Source organism: Styela clava, chromosome 11 (assembly GCF_964204865.1).
Source record: "Styela clava chromosome 11, kaStyClav1.hap1.2, whole genome shotgun sequence".
NCBI lineage: Eukaryota > Metazoa > Chordata > Ascidiacea > Stolidobranchia > Styelidae > Styela > Styela clava.
In genome coordinates this window covers 16,698,390-16,715,817 of record NC_135260.1, presented here as the reverse complement: position 1 = coordinate 16,715,817, position 17,428 = coordinate 16,698,390, and the positions used below count along the sequence as shown (strand labels likewise).

General features: G+C 33.7%; 1 protein-coding gene across 4 annotated transcripts; it reads left to right on the top strand.

Moving 5' to 3' along the window:
- The first annotated feature begins 26 nt into the window (after nucleotides 1–26).
- On the top strand, nucleotides 27–16,935 carry LOC120348070 (uncharacterized). 4 transcript variants are annotated; one of them, XM_078117876.1, is made up of 26 exons: nucleotides 27–1,383; nucleotides 3,495–3,589; nucleotides 3,844–3,888; nucleotides 5,198–5,254; nucleotides 5,416–5,548; nucleotides 5,904–7,216; nucleotides 7,393–7,631; nucleotides 7,796–8,014; nucleotides 8,397–8,532; nucleotides 8,654–8,745; nucleotides 9,281–9,446; nucleotides 10,167–10,312; nucleotides 11,056–11,102; nucleotides 11,255–11,354; nucleotides 11,975–12,127; nucleotides 12,310–12,440; nucleotides 12,787–12,878; nucleotides 13,239–13,384; nucleotides 13,646–13,701; nucleotides 14,332–14,437; nucleotides 15,055–15,210; nucleotides 15,500–15,630; nucleotides 15,717–15,808; nucleotides 15,904–16,072; nucleotides 16,516–16,601; nucleotides 16,722–16,935. In XM_078117876.1, the coding sequence occupies exons 6-26, from the start codon at nucleotides 7,150–7,152 to the stop codon at nucleotides 16,823–16,825; spliced, it is 2,634 nt and encodes an 877-aa protein (XP_077974002.1). In that variant the 5' UTR covers nucleotides 27–1,383; nucleotides 3,495–3,589; nucleotides 3,844–3,888; nucleotides 5,198–5,254; nucleotides 5,416–5,548; nucleotides 5,904–7,149; the 3' UTR covers nucleotides 16,826–16,935. The 4 variants fall into 4 exon arrangements, with proteins under 4 accessions (XP_077974002.1, XP_077974001.1, XP_077974000.1 ...); XM_078117875.1 differs by having other exon boundaries at nucleotides 5,352–5,548; XM_078117874.1 differs by lacking the exons at nucleotides 5,198–5,254; nucleotides 5,416–5,548 and having other exon boundaries at nucleotides 7,123–7,216; nucleotides 15,503–15,630.
- The last annotated feature ends 493 nt before the right edge of the window (nucleotides 16,936–17,428 follow it).

Sequence of the window (17,428 nt, the reverse complement as noted above, 5' to 3'; positions counted from 1 at the left end):
GGCAGGGTTAGAGCAGGTGCATTTGAACCTGCAGCCTCAGACCCACCATCAAAAATAGGCCCACCGATGCCAACGTACCATGAGACAATACAGTCACTTTGTTAGTATCAGACTTCAGTCTTAATAAGCAGGGAACGGATTTATGATGTTAATGAGAAAGTTTTAAATTGTTATTTTATTCAAGGTATTTTGTCGCATATTAGAATGACCATAAAATCAAAGCGCTTCAGGACAGCAGAATAACTTTGAATGTAATAACAAATTTACTGGATGGTCTGAATGAATGTATGAATATATTGAGATCCCGGTTTCGAAAACAGAAGAAAGGGTTTAAAATTGGTTTCATTTTTCATTTGAGAAATTTCTAGAATTTTTTTTATATTTCTAACGGAGGTGGCACAATGTACAAATTCAAAAGTAAAATAAGTAGGGTTGGGAATTTCAGTGAAAACACTTTAACCGGTAATCGGGTAAAATTAACCGGTTAACCGCAGCGTGACGTAATAATTTATAATTTCAGCTTGTTACGTCACAATGGGTAAAAGCAATTTCGCGTGATCTTATCCCGGTATCGCTCAAAAATATTCACAAATCGGGATAGTACATGATTGCTCTGCTGCAAGAGATATGCAGCGTTGTTCGGACTTGTGGAAGTATTTTAGAAAACCCGATTCCGTTATCAAACGTCATTTCAAGTGACAAATTTTTAGTGTTCGATGTACAAATTCTACTTCGAGATATCATAAAGAAAAACGGCATCATCTGCGCACTTGTTGGATGACATTGAATATACGATTTTGCAATAAAATTGTGAACAATATATTTCGACCGAAAACTGATTCTGAATTTGTCATTGTATATTTTCGTAATCAGCAATCTTGGTACTTCAATTATTTTTGACATTTATTGAGATTTTACCCAAACAGCTAGTGATATTCATTTGAATTAAACGCCACAGGAGATAGATTTGCGATGACGTAATCATTTTTGAAGAAATTGTACAGTATTAAAATGATTTGTACCTGACATGTCAGTTAACGGTTAAAATAAATCCTAACCGGTAACCATCTAAAATCGGTTAACCGGTTACCCATTCCCAGACCTAAAAATAAGTATTTAAATAATGTAACATTGTTATACAAATGACCTGGACGACTCTACGCAGAATAAATAAATTGTCGTTATCTATGCCCCTAAATTTACAACTTGTTTTTTTTTACAGCTGTTTTCCGATTTTGCTGTTAGACACAAACTCGTACGTCCTTTTCAACATTGTGAGCGATTCGCTGATAACCTAACGTTTTTTGGCTTACTATCAATTCTTCCTCCATATAAACCGACCAAGATAAATCAATAAATTGATAAAGAAAGCCAATACTGAAGGTAACAATATACTAGAAAATAAATAGAACTGCTCATGCCTAGAAATTCATGGACTTGAAACAATTTCGCTATATTCATGAAAATTATTCACTTCTAATGGCAAAACAATATCTTCAGGTATTTTTTTTTTATATTTTTCTCAAAACCGATGAAAATTAATTAGCACTATTTTATTGGCGATGTAGGAATGTAGTGGCACGAGATTTGAAAACGTGCGTTTAGAATAGTTTTCGAGTTTATATCTTAATTTTGCAAAGTAATGATTACGAGAATTAAAAGGGAAAGGGCAGAAACCAGTGCAAAACTATTACGATAGCATATATACGTTTAGATGAGCATAAATATAAGGCACGATATATGGCCCCTAATTACTTAGACTTTAACGGGAAATGCTGTTCAAGAATGTCTTCAAATTTCCACCGCAATTTTTCATAAATTGATTGGTTCTTCTATATAACGCAGGTAGGATTTTTGCTTCATTGCATTCAACGATATTTCAAAAGGAACGTGCTAAATCATGATATTTTTAGCCTGAAATATTAAATAATATTTTTATTTTGTACCATTAGTCATGTTGATATTAACAAATTTGGTTTATTGATTTCCTGATTGTTCGTCCAAAAGTTTTTCGGGTGTGATATTGAGAGCATACGTATGCAATTACATGATCTTATAAACATATCTGTATATTGTGATAAGCATCATTTCTATAGTCATTTGATGTACATTTGAAAAGATTTTCAAAGGTGTTCTCAGCTTCCCAGCAAGTCTTGTCTGTTCTAAATGAAATAGTGTTTATTATATTTTTACTGGTTGCGAAAACGATTCCAGGGAAGGTTGATAATCAGGACATGTGACGTTGAGTTGGCACCACATTCATTGGACTTGAACACCTCAGATGGTTATCTGTGGGAGTGTTCGAACGATTAACAAAATCTAATGATTTTTTTATTATTATCATTGTAGAATCTATTAACAAAGTTATAGGTTTCGTTTTGTTGGGGTCACCCTGTATCATAGTTGGTGGGTCAAGTACATTACTAAAGTTTTATCATGTGAAGAAACGCTTCAAACGCTTTTTCTCTTTCAATTTGTGAAGACGTAGGCTGAAAATCATTCTGATAAATGAAACAAATACTTGAAGCTGTGAAAAGTTTGTATTCTCACCTGGATATGACAGTTCATTTATCGGGTCGTATTTATACCACATATCACCTACTCCACATATCACCTACTCCACATTTTACTGAAATATTCAATTCATGCACACTTCCTACTAAAGTCCATCCACTGCCATCTGAAGTCATGTCACAGCACAGCACAACCTTAAATTATTTTTTATTTTAGTGATAGAAATAAAAGGATATCATAATATATATATTATAGTATAAAATTCTAAACAATCCGTAAATTATTTAAACAGTCCAGATTGATTTGATATGCATTATTTAGACTACAACAAACGAAGTGTTCAATGGTTTCAATGCGTGAATGCGTGCATCGACTTGTAGTTAACGGAATAAGCAGTCCCGTGAAATCTTGCGAATTTAAATTGTTGGATTTTAAAGCGGACGGCGTTTATTACATACAAACTCAGACAGCTTATCCTAAAATTGAGATGATTATATGTAATATTGTAAACTAACCTGATACACAATACAAAACACTTAAATAATATATAGGTGATGTAATTAAGTTTGTCACGAAGTAGATGAGGATATGATTGAGTGATATGAATAATGCTTTGTTTTGTCAAATGGTTTAGGCGAAATTAATCATACTGGTCACGTGCACAAGTATGGACGCAAACGATGGGATATTTGTTTCGAATTTATACGGATACAATTCATCAGCGCAATAACTTGAAATAAAAATGTAAAGCATGTATTTCAAACGAATACTAATACCAAACTGTGCTTGAAATAAAGTACTTTTGAATATACTATGATATCCTTCGAATACTATCGATAAAATAAACATAACTTAAGGGTTACTGTGGCATGACTTCTAAAGGCGGTATATATATATATATATATATATATTAGATTGAATTTGCGTTTAAAATACACAAAAATTACCTTTATATCATGTTGACCAATTTGTACGAACAGACCAACCAACAGTTGGAATATGACGACAGAAAAAATGAGGCTCATTTTCAAAATTAGTATGAAAACTTGTTAGTACGGGTTCAATGACATAACAGGTAGGATATTTTTTTTAATTATAAGTATATTAAATATAAATTGAGATATTTTACCGACGACAATATAAAAAATTAATTCACTTTGGTTGTTTTTGAATCGAACTTCGCCTTCATACATATTTTCGGGTTCGTTAAATTGTTGCCACATTATCTGGGTTCTTTTTTCTTCGGATAATTGTCAAACCGTTTTTGTTTTGCAGTCCAATTATTACTACTCTTTAATAGGAAATATATCATGTTTATTTTAATTTCAGAATTTCAAGATGAATATTAGACATGAGATGGATTCCATCAATAAGGTAAATTACAACAACGGTTATAACTTTAAACCAGATGAAATCACCAAAACGAAGCGAATAGTTAAGTTTGGTTTCGTGGTTTCACATGGTCAACCTACAGTCAATTAGCCTTCCTCTTCCCCCTTGAATAATATCAACCGAAAAACTTATTTGATATTGATATCTACCAGATCTAGCATATCTTTAATATTAGGAAGTCCTAGAAGATAATTTTCATGTTTATTTGATACTTTTCGCATAACACCGAAAAATGTAGGAGAGGAGGTTACACTTATTTAGCCAATATGAGCCAATTTTTACATATTGGATTAAGATTAGCACTTATTGACTAGGTGATCTATAGACAAGTACAACCTGTATATCTTAACGCTGTCAAATCAGACTCAGACAAAAATTAAAAGAACAATTACGATCTTAATCAAAATAGCTAAATTTCAGATAAGTATTCCAGGCGAGTCCAGGCACTGTGACTTAGGCAGAAATGTGTCCATGACTTGGGGACATACGCAATTTTGCAACTTGACTATTTGCACCAGTCCTGAAAACCAAACATTCCAAAAACGAATGTAAATCTCAGTATCTACGATGTCAAATCCCCAAAATACCTAATGTGTTCCAATTACATTATTTTTTATGTTTAAAAATAGATATATATTTCATCGATATAACACGCTCTACACACCAACCGAAATAAGACTACGATTAAATATAAAGAATAAAACAGCAATGCACCCAATATAAAAGCCAAACAAGGTGAATTGGACTCGGACAGTGAATATCACAAGTGCACGCCTTTCTATACTGTAGTATAAATTCAAATTTATAAGCGCTAAGCTAGAATCTGAGTAGCAAAAACTTGAAAATACTTTGTCGAGGTTGTTTTGCCTTTGTGACGTCACAACAGTACTGCGGTAACAATGATAATTCATTATGACGAAACAATTGCACAAATGTGCATATCGTACAAAATCTCCATTTTTATGGGTTTCGGAATTCTCGAAATGAAATCTGAGTTAACAGACAGGTGCGCAGCATTACATAAATATCTATTTTATAAAAGAACTCGAAATCGCCAAAAATCACTTTTCGGTTATTAGCCTGACAATATGTTATCTAAAGTAAGAACAAATATGATTGTTTAAGCCCCCCTTTTTATTTTTCAATTAGATTGAGTTATGAAATCACTGATAAACTTCAAAGTTAATTGCACAGAAGAATCCATATACAATCTCAGAGTGAACGCTCTTAGAATCGTGTCTATACTGATCTGATCATCACTATACCGCCTTTTAATATGTCTCAATTTAAGTTTTAGAAGTGCGATGATCAGGCTGCTCTTCCGATCACCACAACTTCAATTTGTGAGGTAAGTTGCCATAAATATACAAGTAAAAACCTAAGATAAATTTGAGTTGGGTTGCGCGAGACTAACTTCCTATCTTTTCCCTATGCCTTTATGCTAGTGGATCCGTATGCGTATACTGCAAGGATAGCTGGAATAAACATGACTATTCTATTCAATTAAAGAGTCCAGCTGCACACTAACACAAATGTATTTCTGTAACGTTTCGTCCGACCAGAGTCAGACTTCCTCAGACAAGCAGTTTACAACAATGGCAAGAAAGAAAATTTGCTAAATGAATTTGAAATATCAAATCAAGTATGACGTAACAATGCATAAACATTTAATTTGCATTTAGCCGTAGAAGTAATGATTGGGAAGATTAGAACCACATGTTATGTTTAAATGTTGGTTTACTTCCTCGTGGTTCTCTAAGTGCCCATAATTTCAATTACATTTAGTTACCCATCATTTTCGTAAATGCAATAATAAAACCCTTTTTTATTTTATTTTTTTCAATTACATCTGAAATGAGCTCCACTGATATTTGTGGTTCTAATCTCTTTAATTGAATAAAAACCTAAGAGTTGACTGTTTTCTTCCTTCATATCAACTTGTTGTATAAGTCATAATATTTTAGATGAGTTTTAAAAAAAAAGCTTTCTTTTTCTAGACCGCGATCCACGATCTTCAATCTTTATAGCCAAGCAAAAGTCGCCTTGGCAGAATGATTTTCAGCAAAAAGGTCTTTGTCTATGAATTCAACAAAAAGCCACTCAATAATTTTTAAAGATTTATTTTTTTATGGACACTGTTCTTGTGCTGTAGAAATGGTAATAAATATTGAACCGGAGCACGATAATGTCGCCCCAATTTTTTGTTCAGATGATTAAGGCACGTTTATGTCAACTCAGCAAATTTAACCTCAAAGATGACGCTTTTACATTTTTTGGAAAAATTTGGAAATATTTTGCCCACCCTTAATACATTGAGTGTTTTACATTAAAGTTTTCGGCAATCCTTTAATTTCTGTAACTCGTAACTTATGAAACAATTTTCATTCTTTATTATATATTCTTGTATTTTGCGGTTTGTTATGAAGCATGTTATTTGCAATATTTTCCAACCCATTGATTTATCAAGGAAGTTATTTTGCATATAGGAAAACCTACTTAACTAATTTGCACATATTTATTTACTGACAAAACAGCAGCCTACACAATTGAACTTTTTCTAAGAAAATGTTGTTTGATGGCGGTTGGAGCCAAGTTATATTAACTATAAGTTTTCTCATATGATTTATGTATTATTCCATAAGTCAATACACGTTCCATGCAGGTGTCGGAATTCTGGCTCCTGGATAATTTCAACCAGACTGTTTTAGGATCCGTTCTGTACTTCACTCAAAGTACTAACTATGCATTGTATGTAAGTAAAACAAAAACAGTCATGAATCATGAGTTGGAGCAGTATGATTTATACAACAAATTGAGATGAAGAAAGCAAGCAGTCAGTTCTTAGGTTTTCACTTGTAGCCTATGTTTCTGGCAATTTACCTCACAAATTGAAGTTGTGGGGATCGGAAGAGCAGCCCGGGCACCTTTAAAACTTGAATTGAGATATATATGATCAGAGTTAAGAGACACGATTCACGCACCGTACACTCTGAGGTTATCATGTGTTCTTCTGTATCAATAACTTTGAAGTATGGCAGTGATTTCATCTGGTTAAAATCATGTATTACCGTTGTTGTAATCGGAGCTTTTACCTTGTTGATATAACCCATCTCATATCCAATATTTATGTTGAAACTCTAAAACTAAAATAAACATGATATATTTCCTATTAGACAGTAGTCTTATCTGGAATGTAAAATAAAAGAGTTTTGACAGTTATCCGAAGAAAAAAGAACCCGGATAATGTGGCAACAATCCAACGAACCCGAAAATTTTTATGAAGGCGAAGTTCGATACGAAAACAACCAAGGTGAATTAAGTTTTTTTAATATTGTCTTCGGTAGAATATCTCAATTTGTAATTAATATACTAAGAAAAAAATTTCACCGTACCTGTTAAGTCACTGGCACCGTACAAACAAGTTTTTATCTTATAAGTCCTATTTATTAAATCATATATGTTGTATACATTGTTATCGGGTCGAAGTCACCATTGGAAATGTGCCAAGACCACCAATCAGAGGCCCTTCACTGCCGAAAAATGAAAGAGAAGGCGGCTGCAGCAACAACCAAAACCGTCAGAATAAACCGTCGTCTTCGAATCGAGACGAACAACGTAAAACAAAAGTTTTGAAGATGGGCATCATTGTTTGCGTCGTCTTATCTGTCGTTATGATCCTGCTGTTGGTTGGGCTGTTCGTACAAAATGGCCAACATCACGAGAAGGTAGCCTACTTTTTGTCTATATTAACCGCTTGAAACATGTGAGATGGTTTTCCGGCTTGACCGAGAACGCTCTCTGCCCATGCCAGTTGGTCTTCCGCTAATGCCATATGAACAATCTGTACATATTTTAAACGATTCAGATTGATTTGATCTATAATTTTCAGACTACAACAAACGGAGGTGGTGATTCAGACCAAAACAGTAGAACAAATACAACTATATCCAATGGCTTCATTTTCTCTTTTTTGGAGGAAGGCATGAATCAACTTGTAGTCGACAGAAAAAGCGGTCCCATGAAATCTTGCCGCGAATTAAAGATGTTGGGTTTCAAAGCTGACGGGGTTTATTACATACAAACTCAGACTGCATATCCTAAAACTGAGGTGATTTTATATAGTAATGTAAACTAACTAGACACACAATACAAAACATTTGAATAATATATAGATGATGTAATTAAGTTTGTCGCGAAGTATATAAGGATATGATACAGTGATATGAATAATGCTTTGTTTTGTCGAATGGTTTATACCAGATTAATCATACTGGTCACATGCAAAAGTATGGATGCAAGTGATGTGATATTTGTTTCGAATTACACAATTCATCAGCGCAATAATTCGAAATAAAAATGTAAAGCATGTATTACAAACGAATACTAACCAAATATTTACGTCTACAAACTGTGCTTGAAATAAAGTACTTTTGAATATTCCAAGATATCCTTAGTTTTAATTCTATGTAGAAAATAAAACATAATTTAAGGTTTACTGTGACATGACTTCTAATGGCGGTGGATGGACTTTAGTAGCAAGTGTGCATGAATCGAATATTTCAGTGAAATGTGGAGTAGATGATATGTGGTCCAAATACGACATGATGATTGAACTGTCATATCCAGGTAAGAATACGAACACTTCACAGCTTCAAGTATTTGTTTAATTTATTTGAATGACGTTCAACCTACTTCCTCAAAAATCAAAAGAGAACAAATATAATAAACACTATTTCATTTGAAACAGACAAGACCAACTGGGAGGCTGAAAACACGTTTGGAAATCTTTTCAAATGTACATCAAATGACTATAAAAATGATGCATATCACAATATGAAGGTATGTTCATAAGAGCCTGTTATTGCATACATATGGTTTCAGTATCACTCCCAACAAATCATTAGACCAGGGTAGGCCAACCTTTTTAGCCGACGGGCCATATTTAGTTTACTAATAATTGCGCGGGCCACTTAACATGGTAATTATGTTTTAGTTTTGCTACACTGACCAAAAGTTAATGAAAAAACAAACAAAACCCTCGCACCGAACTTTCTCAATAATAAGAACAATAAAAAAATAGTAAAGTCAACAAAGTTTTTTCTACACGTAGACATTTTAGTGTGAAGTTTGGCACTGTTTTTGGCTAACAAGTTTGTCAATATTCGCTGAAAAGGACGATGTAGCAATGCGAAGCGAATTTTCCATATGACTGTCAGAAGTTAGTGATCACACAGGGAATTTACATGGTTCATCTGTGAAAAAACTTGCTTGTACGAGTACGAGCACATGTGGCCCGCGGGCCACGGGTTGGACGACCCTGCATTAGACGAACTGGGCTAATGATACACAGTAAAAATAATATTTCATAATTCAGGCTGAGAATATCATGATTTGGCACGTTCCCTCTGAAATATCGTTGTCTGCGATGAAGCAGAAATCCTACCTTCGTTACAGAACAACCAATCAGTTTATGCAAAATTACGGTGGAAATTTGAAGACACTGTTTGAACAGCATTTCCCGTTGAAGTCCAACGAATTAGGTTGAAATCTTACTTTTTATAGTTTGTTTTCTTATTACGCAGTCATGTCTGTTCATGCAGCCTATTTTTGCTCACCTAATCGTTTTTATACCATCATAATAGTTTTGCACAGACTCTGTGTCTGTCTTTCCCCAGGAGTAAATAATTTCGTAGCCTGATTTGAATATATTTGTATGGCGGCGGCATGTGACGTCATAATGGCGCACTGCGACTCACGCAGAAATGTGTCTATGCTATGGCTTGGGGACATACGCAATTTTGCAACTTAAACATATCCTTCAGTCTTGAAAACCAAACATTCGAAGAACGATGTAATTTACAGTATCTACGATAATAATGATAATGAATATTTTTTATGTTTGAACTATATGTTTTATTAATATGACGTGCTCTGCACACCCACCGAAAATAAGACATCCCATAAGTATTAAATACCAAGAATAAAATGGCAATGCAAAATTTCAATAAAGGCCAACCAAGATTATTGGGCTCAGATAGTGGATATCACAAGTGTAACTTTCCTGCGCTAAGCTAAAATCTATCATAATAGTCACACAGATCTCCCTTCATGCGTTTTGAAATCCCTGGGATAAAATCTGTGTCAACAGACAGGTGCGCAGCATTACACGAATAACTATTGTATATATAAATAAAACTTGAACCCTACAAAAAATGACTTACGCAATTTGGTTGATCGATTCGAAGTTTCAATATTCCCAGACGCTCAAACTGAAGATATTCTTGACGCTTTGGCGAAAAATGCCGACAATATAAGAAGAAAAATACCAGATTGGTACGACTACACATATGGGGAAAATCCTTCTCAAATAAAGGATAAAAAAATGTACACGGTATATGGAAACCAGGTAAGATCAATGCCAACTTATATATTACTCGGCATCTTCACCCACAGACGTGCGATAATGGTTGATAACTCCACCAGTTTCTTAGTGGTCCCAAACCGGCGCCGACTACTGTATATAGTTAATCGTATGGATGAATATAATGAATGATATTATTGAAAGTGTTTTTTTAATTACACTTCAGTACTGTACTAACGAAACCTATAGCTTTGTTAAAAACGAAACCTATAACTTTGTTAATAACGTATATAAAAATGAACAAAAAAAAATATTAGAATTTGTTTATGGTTCAACTTCTGCATGATTATACCGCAAAGTTTCACGAAATCTAGGACGTTTTGCACAAACGTTATTTTCTTTCCAGAATATGTTCCAATTCTCCTCCTAGGCATTGGAGACAGACTTGCATCCGTTTCCGAAAATCGACAAATCCCTTGCACACACTCCTCTAGGAGAATTTTTCTGATTTTGTGGTAATTCCAGTTTTGAGTTCAACCTTCTGATAGACATTGTCGTTCAAATACTCCCACGATTGAATATCTGAGGTGTTTAAGTCCAATGAATGAGGTGCCCAATTGACGTCACACTTCTTGCTTATCAACTTTTCCTGAAATCGCTTTCTCAGTCAGTAAACGACGTGATTTGATACGTGAGATGCACCGCTTTAATCTCGATTGATACATTAGTTACACAAAAGGTCACATAACGATCTTCCTTACTAAATATTGCTCGAAATTTCTTTACAGGTATACGTCACTGGCTGTGGATCTATTACTTACGGGCAGAGCAAAAAGTAAGACTATGAATCTTTGGCTTCTTGATGAATATCAAGAGTTCACACTAAGAGAGATCATAGTATTATACAAAAATATATATATATGACTCAATGTCCAAACATCGCTTTCAAAATGAGTCAATATTAGTTATTCCATAATTAACTTACAGATACCGGGACTCTTTTTGTGCCTCCAGAATGATAAAGCCTTTCATGTTTGTATATGTTATTTCAAACGAGAGGCGGATACAAAGAAGCTTTTACACTCAGGTGAGTACATTCGACAATGCATTCGTATTTTGATTCTAATACATGCAGTTCGTGAAGTTCCGGTCAACTTTACCTCTTCAATACAAATGCCTAAAAATAATACGTCTTGTTCTCCAGCTTTTTAACAAAATTTTCCATGCTAGACATTTATTTTTTGGATGCATCTGATTTATAGAATTCTTTTTTTTAACTGCGTCGTTTTAAATTGTTTCATTCTAATTTTGCGACAACCAACAAAACTTGCGAATTCGTTCTCAGTACCTTTTCCATTATCAATTAGAAACCGGTAACTTTATTTTTAGTTGAACGAAACCCGTTATTATGGGTCTGAGATATTATTACTTGGGCGTCATTTCATTTCATTGACAAAATTAGACGATGTAGAATAAGCTATAAATAGCTTAACTCGAAATCACACATATATAGCTGAAACTTGAATTCCCTTGCCAGCATCGATGTCGTTAAGTTATTGAGAAGGATGATGATAGACAACAATAGGCATTAAACGCACCCAAGGCGGAAACCTATGAAGTGACATACACATTTATACATTAGATCTATTACTAGATTGTTAATTACGACGTTATCTCGTTACAGGATATTATTAACAATTATTTCAGGTGACTTCCTATCGTCCAAACAAAAACGAAGCATTCATTTTCCTCAGCAATAACATTACCAACGGGGATTATAAGCTTCAATATCATGCTTTGCAATTTTCTTCGCCGGATGTTCCAACTGCATGCGAATTTCACTTCGTTGTATCGAATATTGTAGGTTGATTTCTGTCAATACGTTTGTCGCATGTCGATGAAAATACAGTACAGTACTTACAATTGATAACATTAGAACTACATGATGTAAAATATGTAATGATTTGATATTTATTGTTAATTTACCAGGAGGCCGCCAAACGGACACCAGATTTTCACTAAACATTTTTTTACTTTATCAGAATTGGGGATCCGTCGAGCCATCCAAATTTGAACGAACATATCAGAACAACCCATCAACTTATAGAAATAACAGATATGGGATAGACGGATATCCTTCAAACGTCGTTTTGGGATATATTCTTTTAACAAGGTTGTTAGATTTGATTGAACGATTAATTAAGTAATGAGTAGAAATAATACTTTGAGTTAAATAAACAATGTTGATTCAATTGATGTTCGTGTCCACCGAAAACTCGAGCGACGGACTATTGAAATTTGTTTTCGATATATCCAATTACCATTTCCAATTTCAAAACTCAGTTCTTGAATACACGTATTTAGTTTGTTTTCAACGGTACTATTAATTACATATTAAGTCTCATTGATATGTTATGTTAGATAATACTAAATGATTTCCATCAAAGCAAAGCAAATGGTTACCGAGTGAAGTTACTACATTTGAGCTAAAAGTTGCGAAACTTACGTATTTATTGCAGGGATAAAGGCAAAAACATATCCATAGAGCATACGGACAACGTTGCCAATATTATCCTGGAATCAATTATGACAGTGCCGAAATTATTCAACGGTATAGTACTTCAGACATACAAGTTCCTTATATTATAGTTTAGAATTTCCGGCATATATACAAAGTAATCATCATCAAATAAGTTGAAAACGTCAACATAAGATTATCTTATTTGTAAATTGTCTGCGGTATTTAATTTAACGTCATTTTCAAACGTTTACTGACAATTTTTTTTCATCAGAATGCGCTGAAAATCAACATGATAAAAACATTGAATCATCGATATTTCTTGCAAGTTTTATTTCCAAACTGACCTTTAATTTTCACTGATAACCAAATTGTTTCATTGTTATAATTTTAGATGCTGTTACAAGTTATTATTCAGGAATTCTAACAATCAATTAATTTAATCCCTTGCAGGTGACAGGGCAACAAAAATCATTAATGTCCTATACGCAAAGGCATTAAACATTAGAACAGCAATCCCAAGTTGGTATACCTATTCTTACAGACCATACAGTAGTCAGATTTACGATGATAAAATGTACAAAGCGTATGGAAATGGGGTATGTTCCTTTTTATGGTTTATTAATAATTAAAATCGCATCACAACAGATGTCCACCGCTACAGTCAGGTGAAATCAAATGAATTTTGTCTGGTAGACATTTATATTGAAAATTGCTTGCAAAGAAATCGGCAGATTTTGACCTGTTTATAAAAACGACATAATACTGCTTCGTTGCACAAAATACAACAAGCTAAAACAGAAAAACTCTTAGTCAAAAATTTCATTTTGAATCAAGTTCTTACTTTCAATTTATTTTAGGTTACCATTGGAAGTTCACTTCGAGGTTTTGGTTTGAATTATGGGCGAACTGTGAGGTAAGAAGTTTTTACAATTTCTTATAAATTGATTGGTAACGTATATCTGGTTAAGTTTTTGCTACATGCAAATTAACTTGACTTGCTTTGTGTTTAACATTTTTAGCACATCAATTAGCGATAGTCGCGTGAACCTGGAAATAATTCGGCCAGAGTAACTTAAGGAAATGTCATTTGGTCTAGAAGGGTAGCCAAAACAACGTTACTCACTTGATTTGTACAATTTCAAGAGCAACGTTAACACCAAATTAATAATAAAACATTGTCGGTATAATGTGCATAATCTTTAAACATTGCGTTCTTTCAAATAAAAATGTGTGTGTGGGGTGTACCAGATTTTGAGTGAAGGCTGAAGGATGTACAATTTCAAAAAAGGTTGACGAGCACTGCATTAGAAGCGACGCTCTATGGTTACACGTTTGTGTTGTTTGATAAGGCGACACGTCTTCTATAAACACAAACACTCTGCGTTATCTTGTATATATCAATTATATACAGTAACTGAAAAAGACATTTCCTATTTTCAAATCTCAAATAACCTTCGAATGAATATAATACGCAAAAAGACAACAGATATTATATATATATATATATATATATATATATATATGTAATTTGTTATTTATGCAGAACGGATGGGGATAGATCATTGATAAAAACCAAAGCTTCTGAACCGTTTATCATGATCCATGCCATCTCAAATGAAGACAGAGTAATAAAATATTACAGCACACAAGTAAGTTTTTCCTCCTCTTTCAATCAAGAAGTTATTGAAGGTGTTATGTTTACCGCAAGTTGAAAATCAGAATGATTTTATTTTAATATATATATATCTTGTGTCAATAACTAACGCCTTCGCATTCGTACATAAAAATTGCCACGCATTTTTGTTATATCATTTTCGGATAATTAGAAGAAAAGAGAGTCAATTAGAGATGCTAATCCATCGTGTAACATTTCGAAGCCAATGGATTTGAGGGTTTCAATGACGATGGAATACAAAGAATTTTCATAACGTCCACAACTTTTCTTCGCTGTAATGCTTTATTGATATCACATCTTTTGAAAACGATTTTATTCGCCGATGAGTCTCCACGAGCTGTACAAAATTTTGAAATATTTCAAGAAAATTTACAGCTGCTCTCTATCAAGGTGTAACAGAATCTAGAATTAATTTACTAAATATTTAAAAGTAAGCCTATTGTACTGGGGTAAATTTCATCTTTCAAACACTAAAATTGGATGAGTATTGTTTTAATAAACTGAAAAGAGATTTAATAGAAGAATCATTCTTTATTCAATAATTATACGTATTTAGGACCACAGCATCAACAACAAGACAATATTTTACAGATTAATTCACAGCGGAAAAACAATGCAGATCTCGTCAGTCAATTGCAGAATAACGTTACAAGAGGAAATTACAAACTACAGTATAATTTGATACAGTTTTCTTACGAAAATCAACCAACTCCGGCCGAATTTCATTTCACCGTATCGAACGTTGCCGTTAGTGAAGCAAATTTAATTTTTGTTCTCCACCATATATATATCATTATTTTATTTATGACCCTGCATCCGCAAATTTGTATGTCATAGATAGACATGGAATATATATCATGCTTTTATAATCGTATATAAAATCCGTATTCACTTTCCTCCCAAATTATAACTGACACCAAATTTCATTTGCCATGCACGAGCGCCAAAATGTATTTAATTCACATTTTTTCTCCTCAAAAAATGTTTATGTAAAATACAAATCATGACTTTTATACTCCAAGTTTACTTTGTTTAGAAGTGGCGTTCGGTCGAACCATCCTTGTTCAAACGCACGTACTATTACATCAATAGTGCATACAGATACAACAGGTTCCAAATCGATGGTAGCCCTTCCAACATAATTATGGGGTATTTGCTTCTGAGCAGGTAAAGGTTTTAGTGATATTGGTATATATGAAATGAATATTGTAGTCATAAATAGTTGACACGTTCGTGCTTGTTTTCTACTATAGACAAAATGGAAGTACTGTGACAACAAGTCAATCGGACGCTGTTGCAAGCATCGTATTGGTCGCAATTATTTCCTTGGATGATCTGTTCAATGGTAATATTTATTATTTCAATGCTACGCTTATGAGTGAGCGGTTATTTGATTATTCTATGTTAATGTTCTAATATTATATATATTATGCCTTTTAGAGTATCCTGAAGATTCCCTTCTGGTACCAATTACTATTGACAAAGGCAGTAATGATCAAATCATGACCATGATACCCCCGGTTTACAGAGCTCATATCGAACCCGGATATCTTCAGTTTCGGGCCTACAATTCAACCGGATATCCGAATGCTTTCTGTTCAGGTGCAAAGTAGGTGTTACCTCTTCATACCTTCGTCAATCGTAATTGTTTCACCAGCAAAAGATAATTTCTCTTTACTTCGCAATAAATCTTGCTGAAGCATGAAAACAAAAACATCAACCGAAACGACGAAAGTTCAAAATAACAGATATATATTGAAAAATAGAAATTGGTGAACATTTTTTTTAATCTTATCTTTTTTGAAAAAAAAAAACAATTCAAGACTTCTGCACCTTTATATAGGCGGTCATACCTTGTTTTATGTTGTATTCGATAGAATGATACTGATAGTAGATAGTTTTGCACGAAATTTGAAATCCACTACATTTCATGTTTTCATCCCAAGTCTGTCAAACTGATAAGCGGAATATCCAACTTTATAGATGTTAGAAGTGGCCTTTAGCTGCACAACTAAAGCTCTCTTAATTATAAGACAGCAATTTATGTTTCAGAGTTAAATCGATATCACCTGAGTATTTTTGCATCGGGGGTTTATCGAACGACGCAACAAAATATGGAACATGTGGTGACTTTGCAGGTATCATATTAATGAGACTGAAGTGAATATTGTTAGCATACGCTAGCCGCTATTTATCAATATATCTCACAATGGGAGACGACAGCTCGGATAACAAGTTCCCCCTTTATTCATTTTTAGGATGGGGAGGAAAGTTAGATGACGTCATCGCCCAGTCGTCTGCAAACGGATCTGCTCATTCACGGAAAGATATTTCGTCTTCCATTCTTATATTCTATCGTTAGCATGTCTCTAAAATTTACAGTTTTTATGCCCATGTATTAATCATCAATCCGCCGTTTCGTGTTGTAATGTTGTTACATTTATGCTTCTTTTGTATGTCCAATTTTCATGTCATAACCCAAAAAAAAATTACAGAATATATATATCTCTTAGCACCGTTAGCAGTTGATATGGAAATTACTTTTTCATACATACGGTGAGTTCAGTCCTCTTTTCTTTATATAATACATACTTTACATACGGGGCAGGGTTAGAGCAGGTGCATTTGAACCTGCAGCCTCAGACCCACCATCAAAAATAGGCCCACCGATGCCAACGTACCATGAGACAATACAGTCACTTTGTTAGTATCAGACTTCAGTCTTAATAAGCAGGGAACGGATTTATGATGTTAATGAGAAAGTTTTAAATTGTTATTTTATTCAAGGTATTTTGTCGCATATTAGAATGACCATAAAATCAAAGCGTTTCAGGACAGCAGAATAACTTTGAATGTAATAACAAATTTACTGGATGGTCTGAATGAATGTATGGATATATTGAGATCCCGGTTCCGAAAACAGAAGAAAGGGTTTAAAATTGGTTTCATTTTTCATTTGAGAAAT

Bases quoted from the DNA above. Each gene is read 5' to 3' on its own strand.
- LOC120348070 (XM_078117873.1), top strand. From the start codon at position 3,853: ATGAATATTAGACATGAGATGGATTCCATCAATAAG. The intron at 3,889-7,122 runs GTAAATTACAAC...GAGTTTTGACAG, and splicing joins AGATGGATTCCATCAATAAG to TTATCCGAAGAAAAAAGAAC. The intron at 8,746-9,280 runs GTATGTTCATAA...TTCATAATTCAG, and splicing joins ATGCATATCACAATATGAAG to GCTGAGAATATCATGATTTG.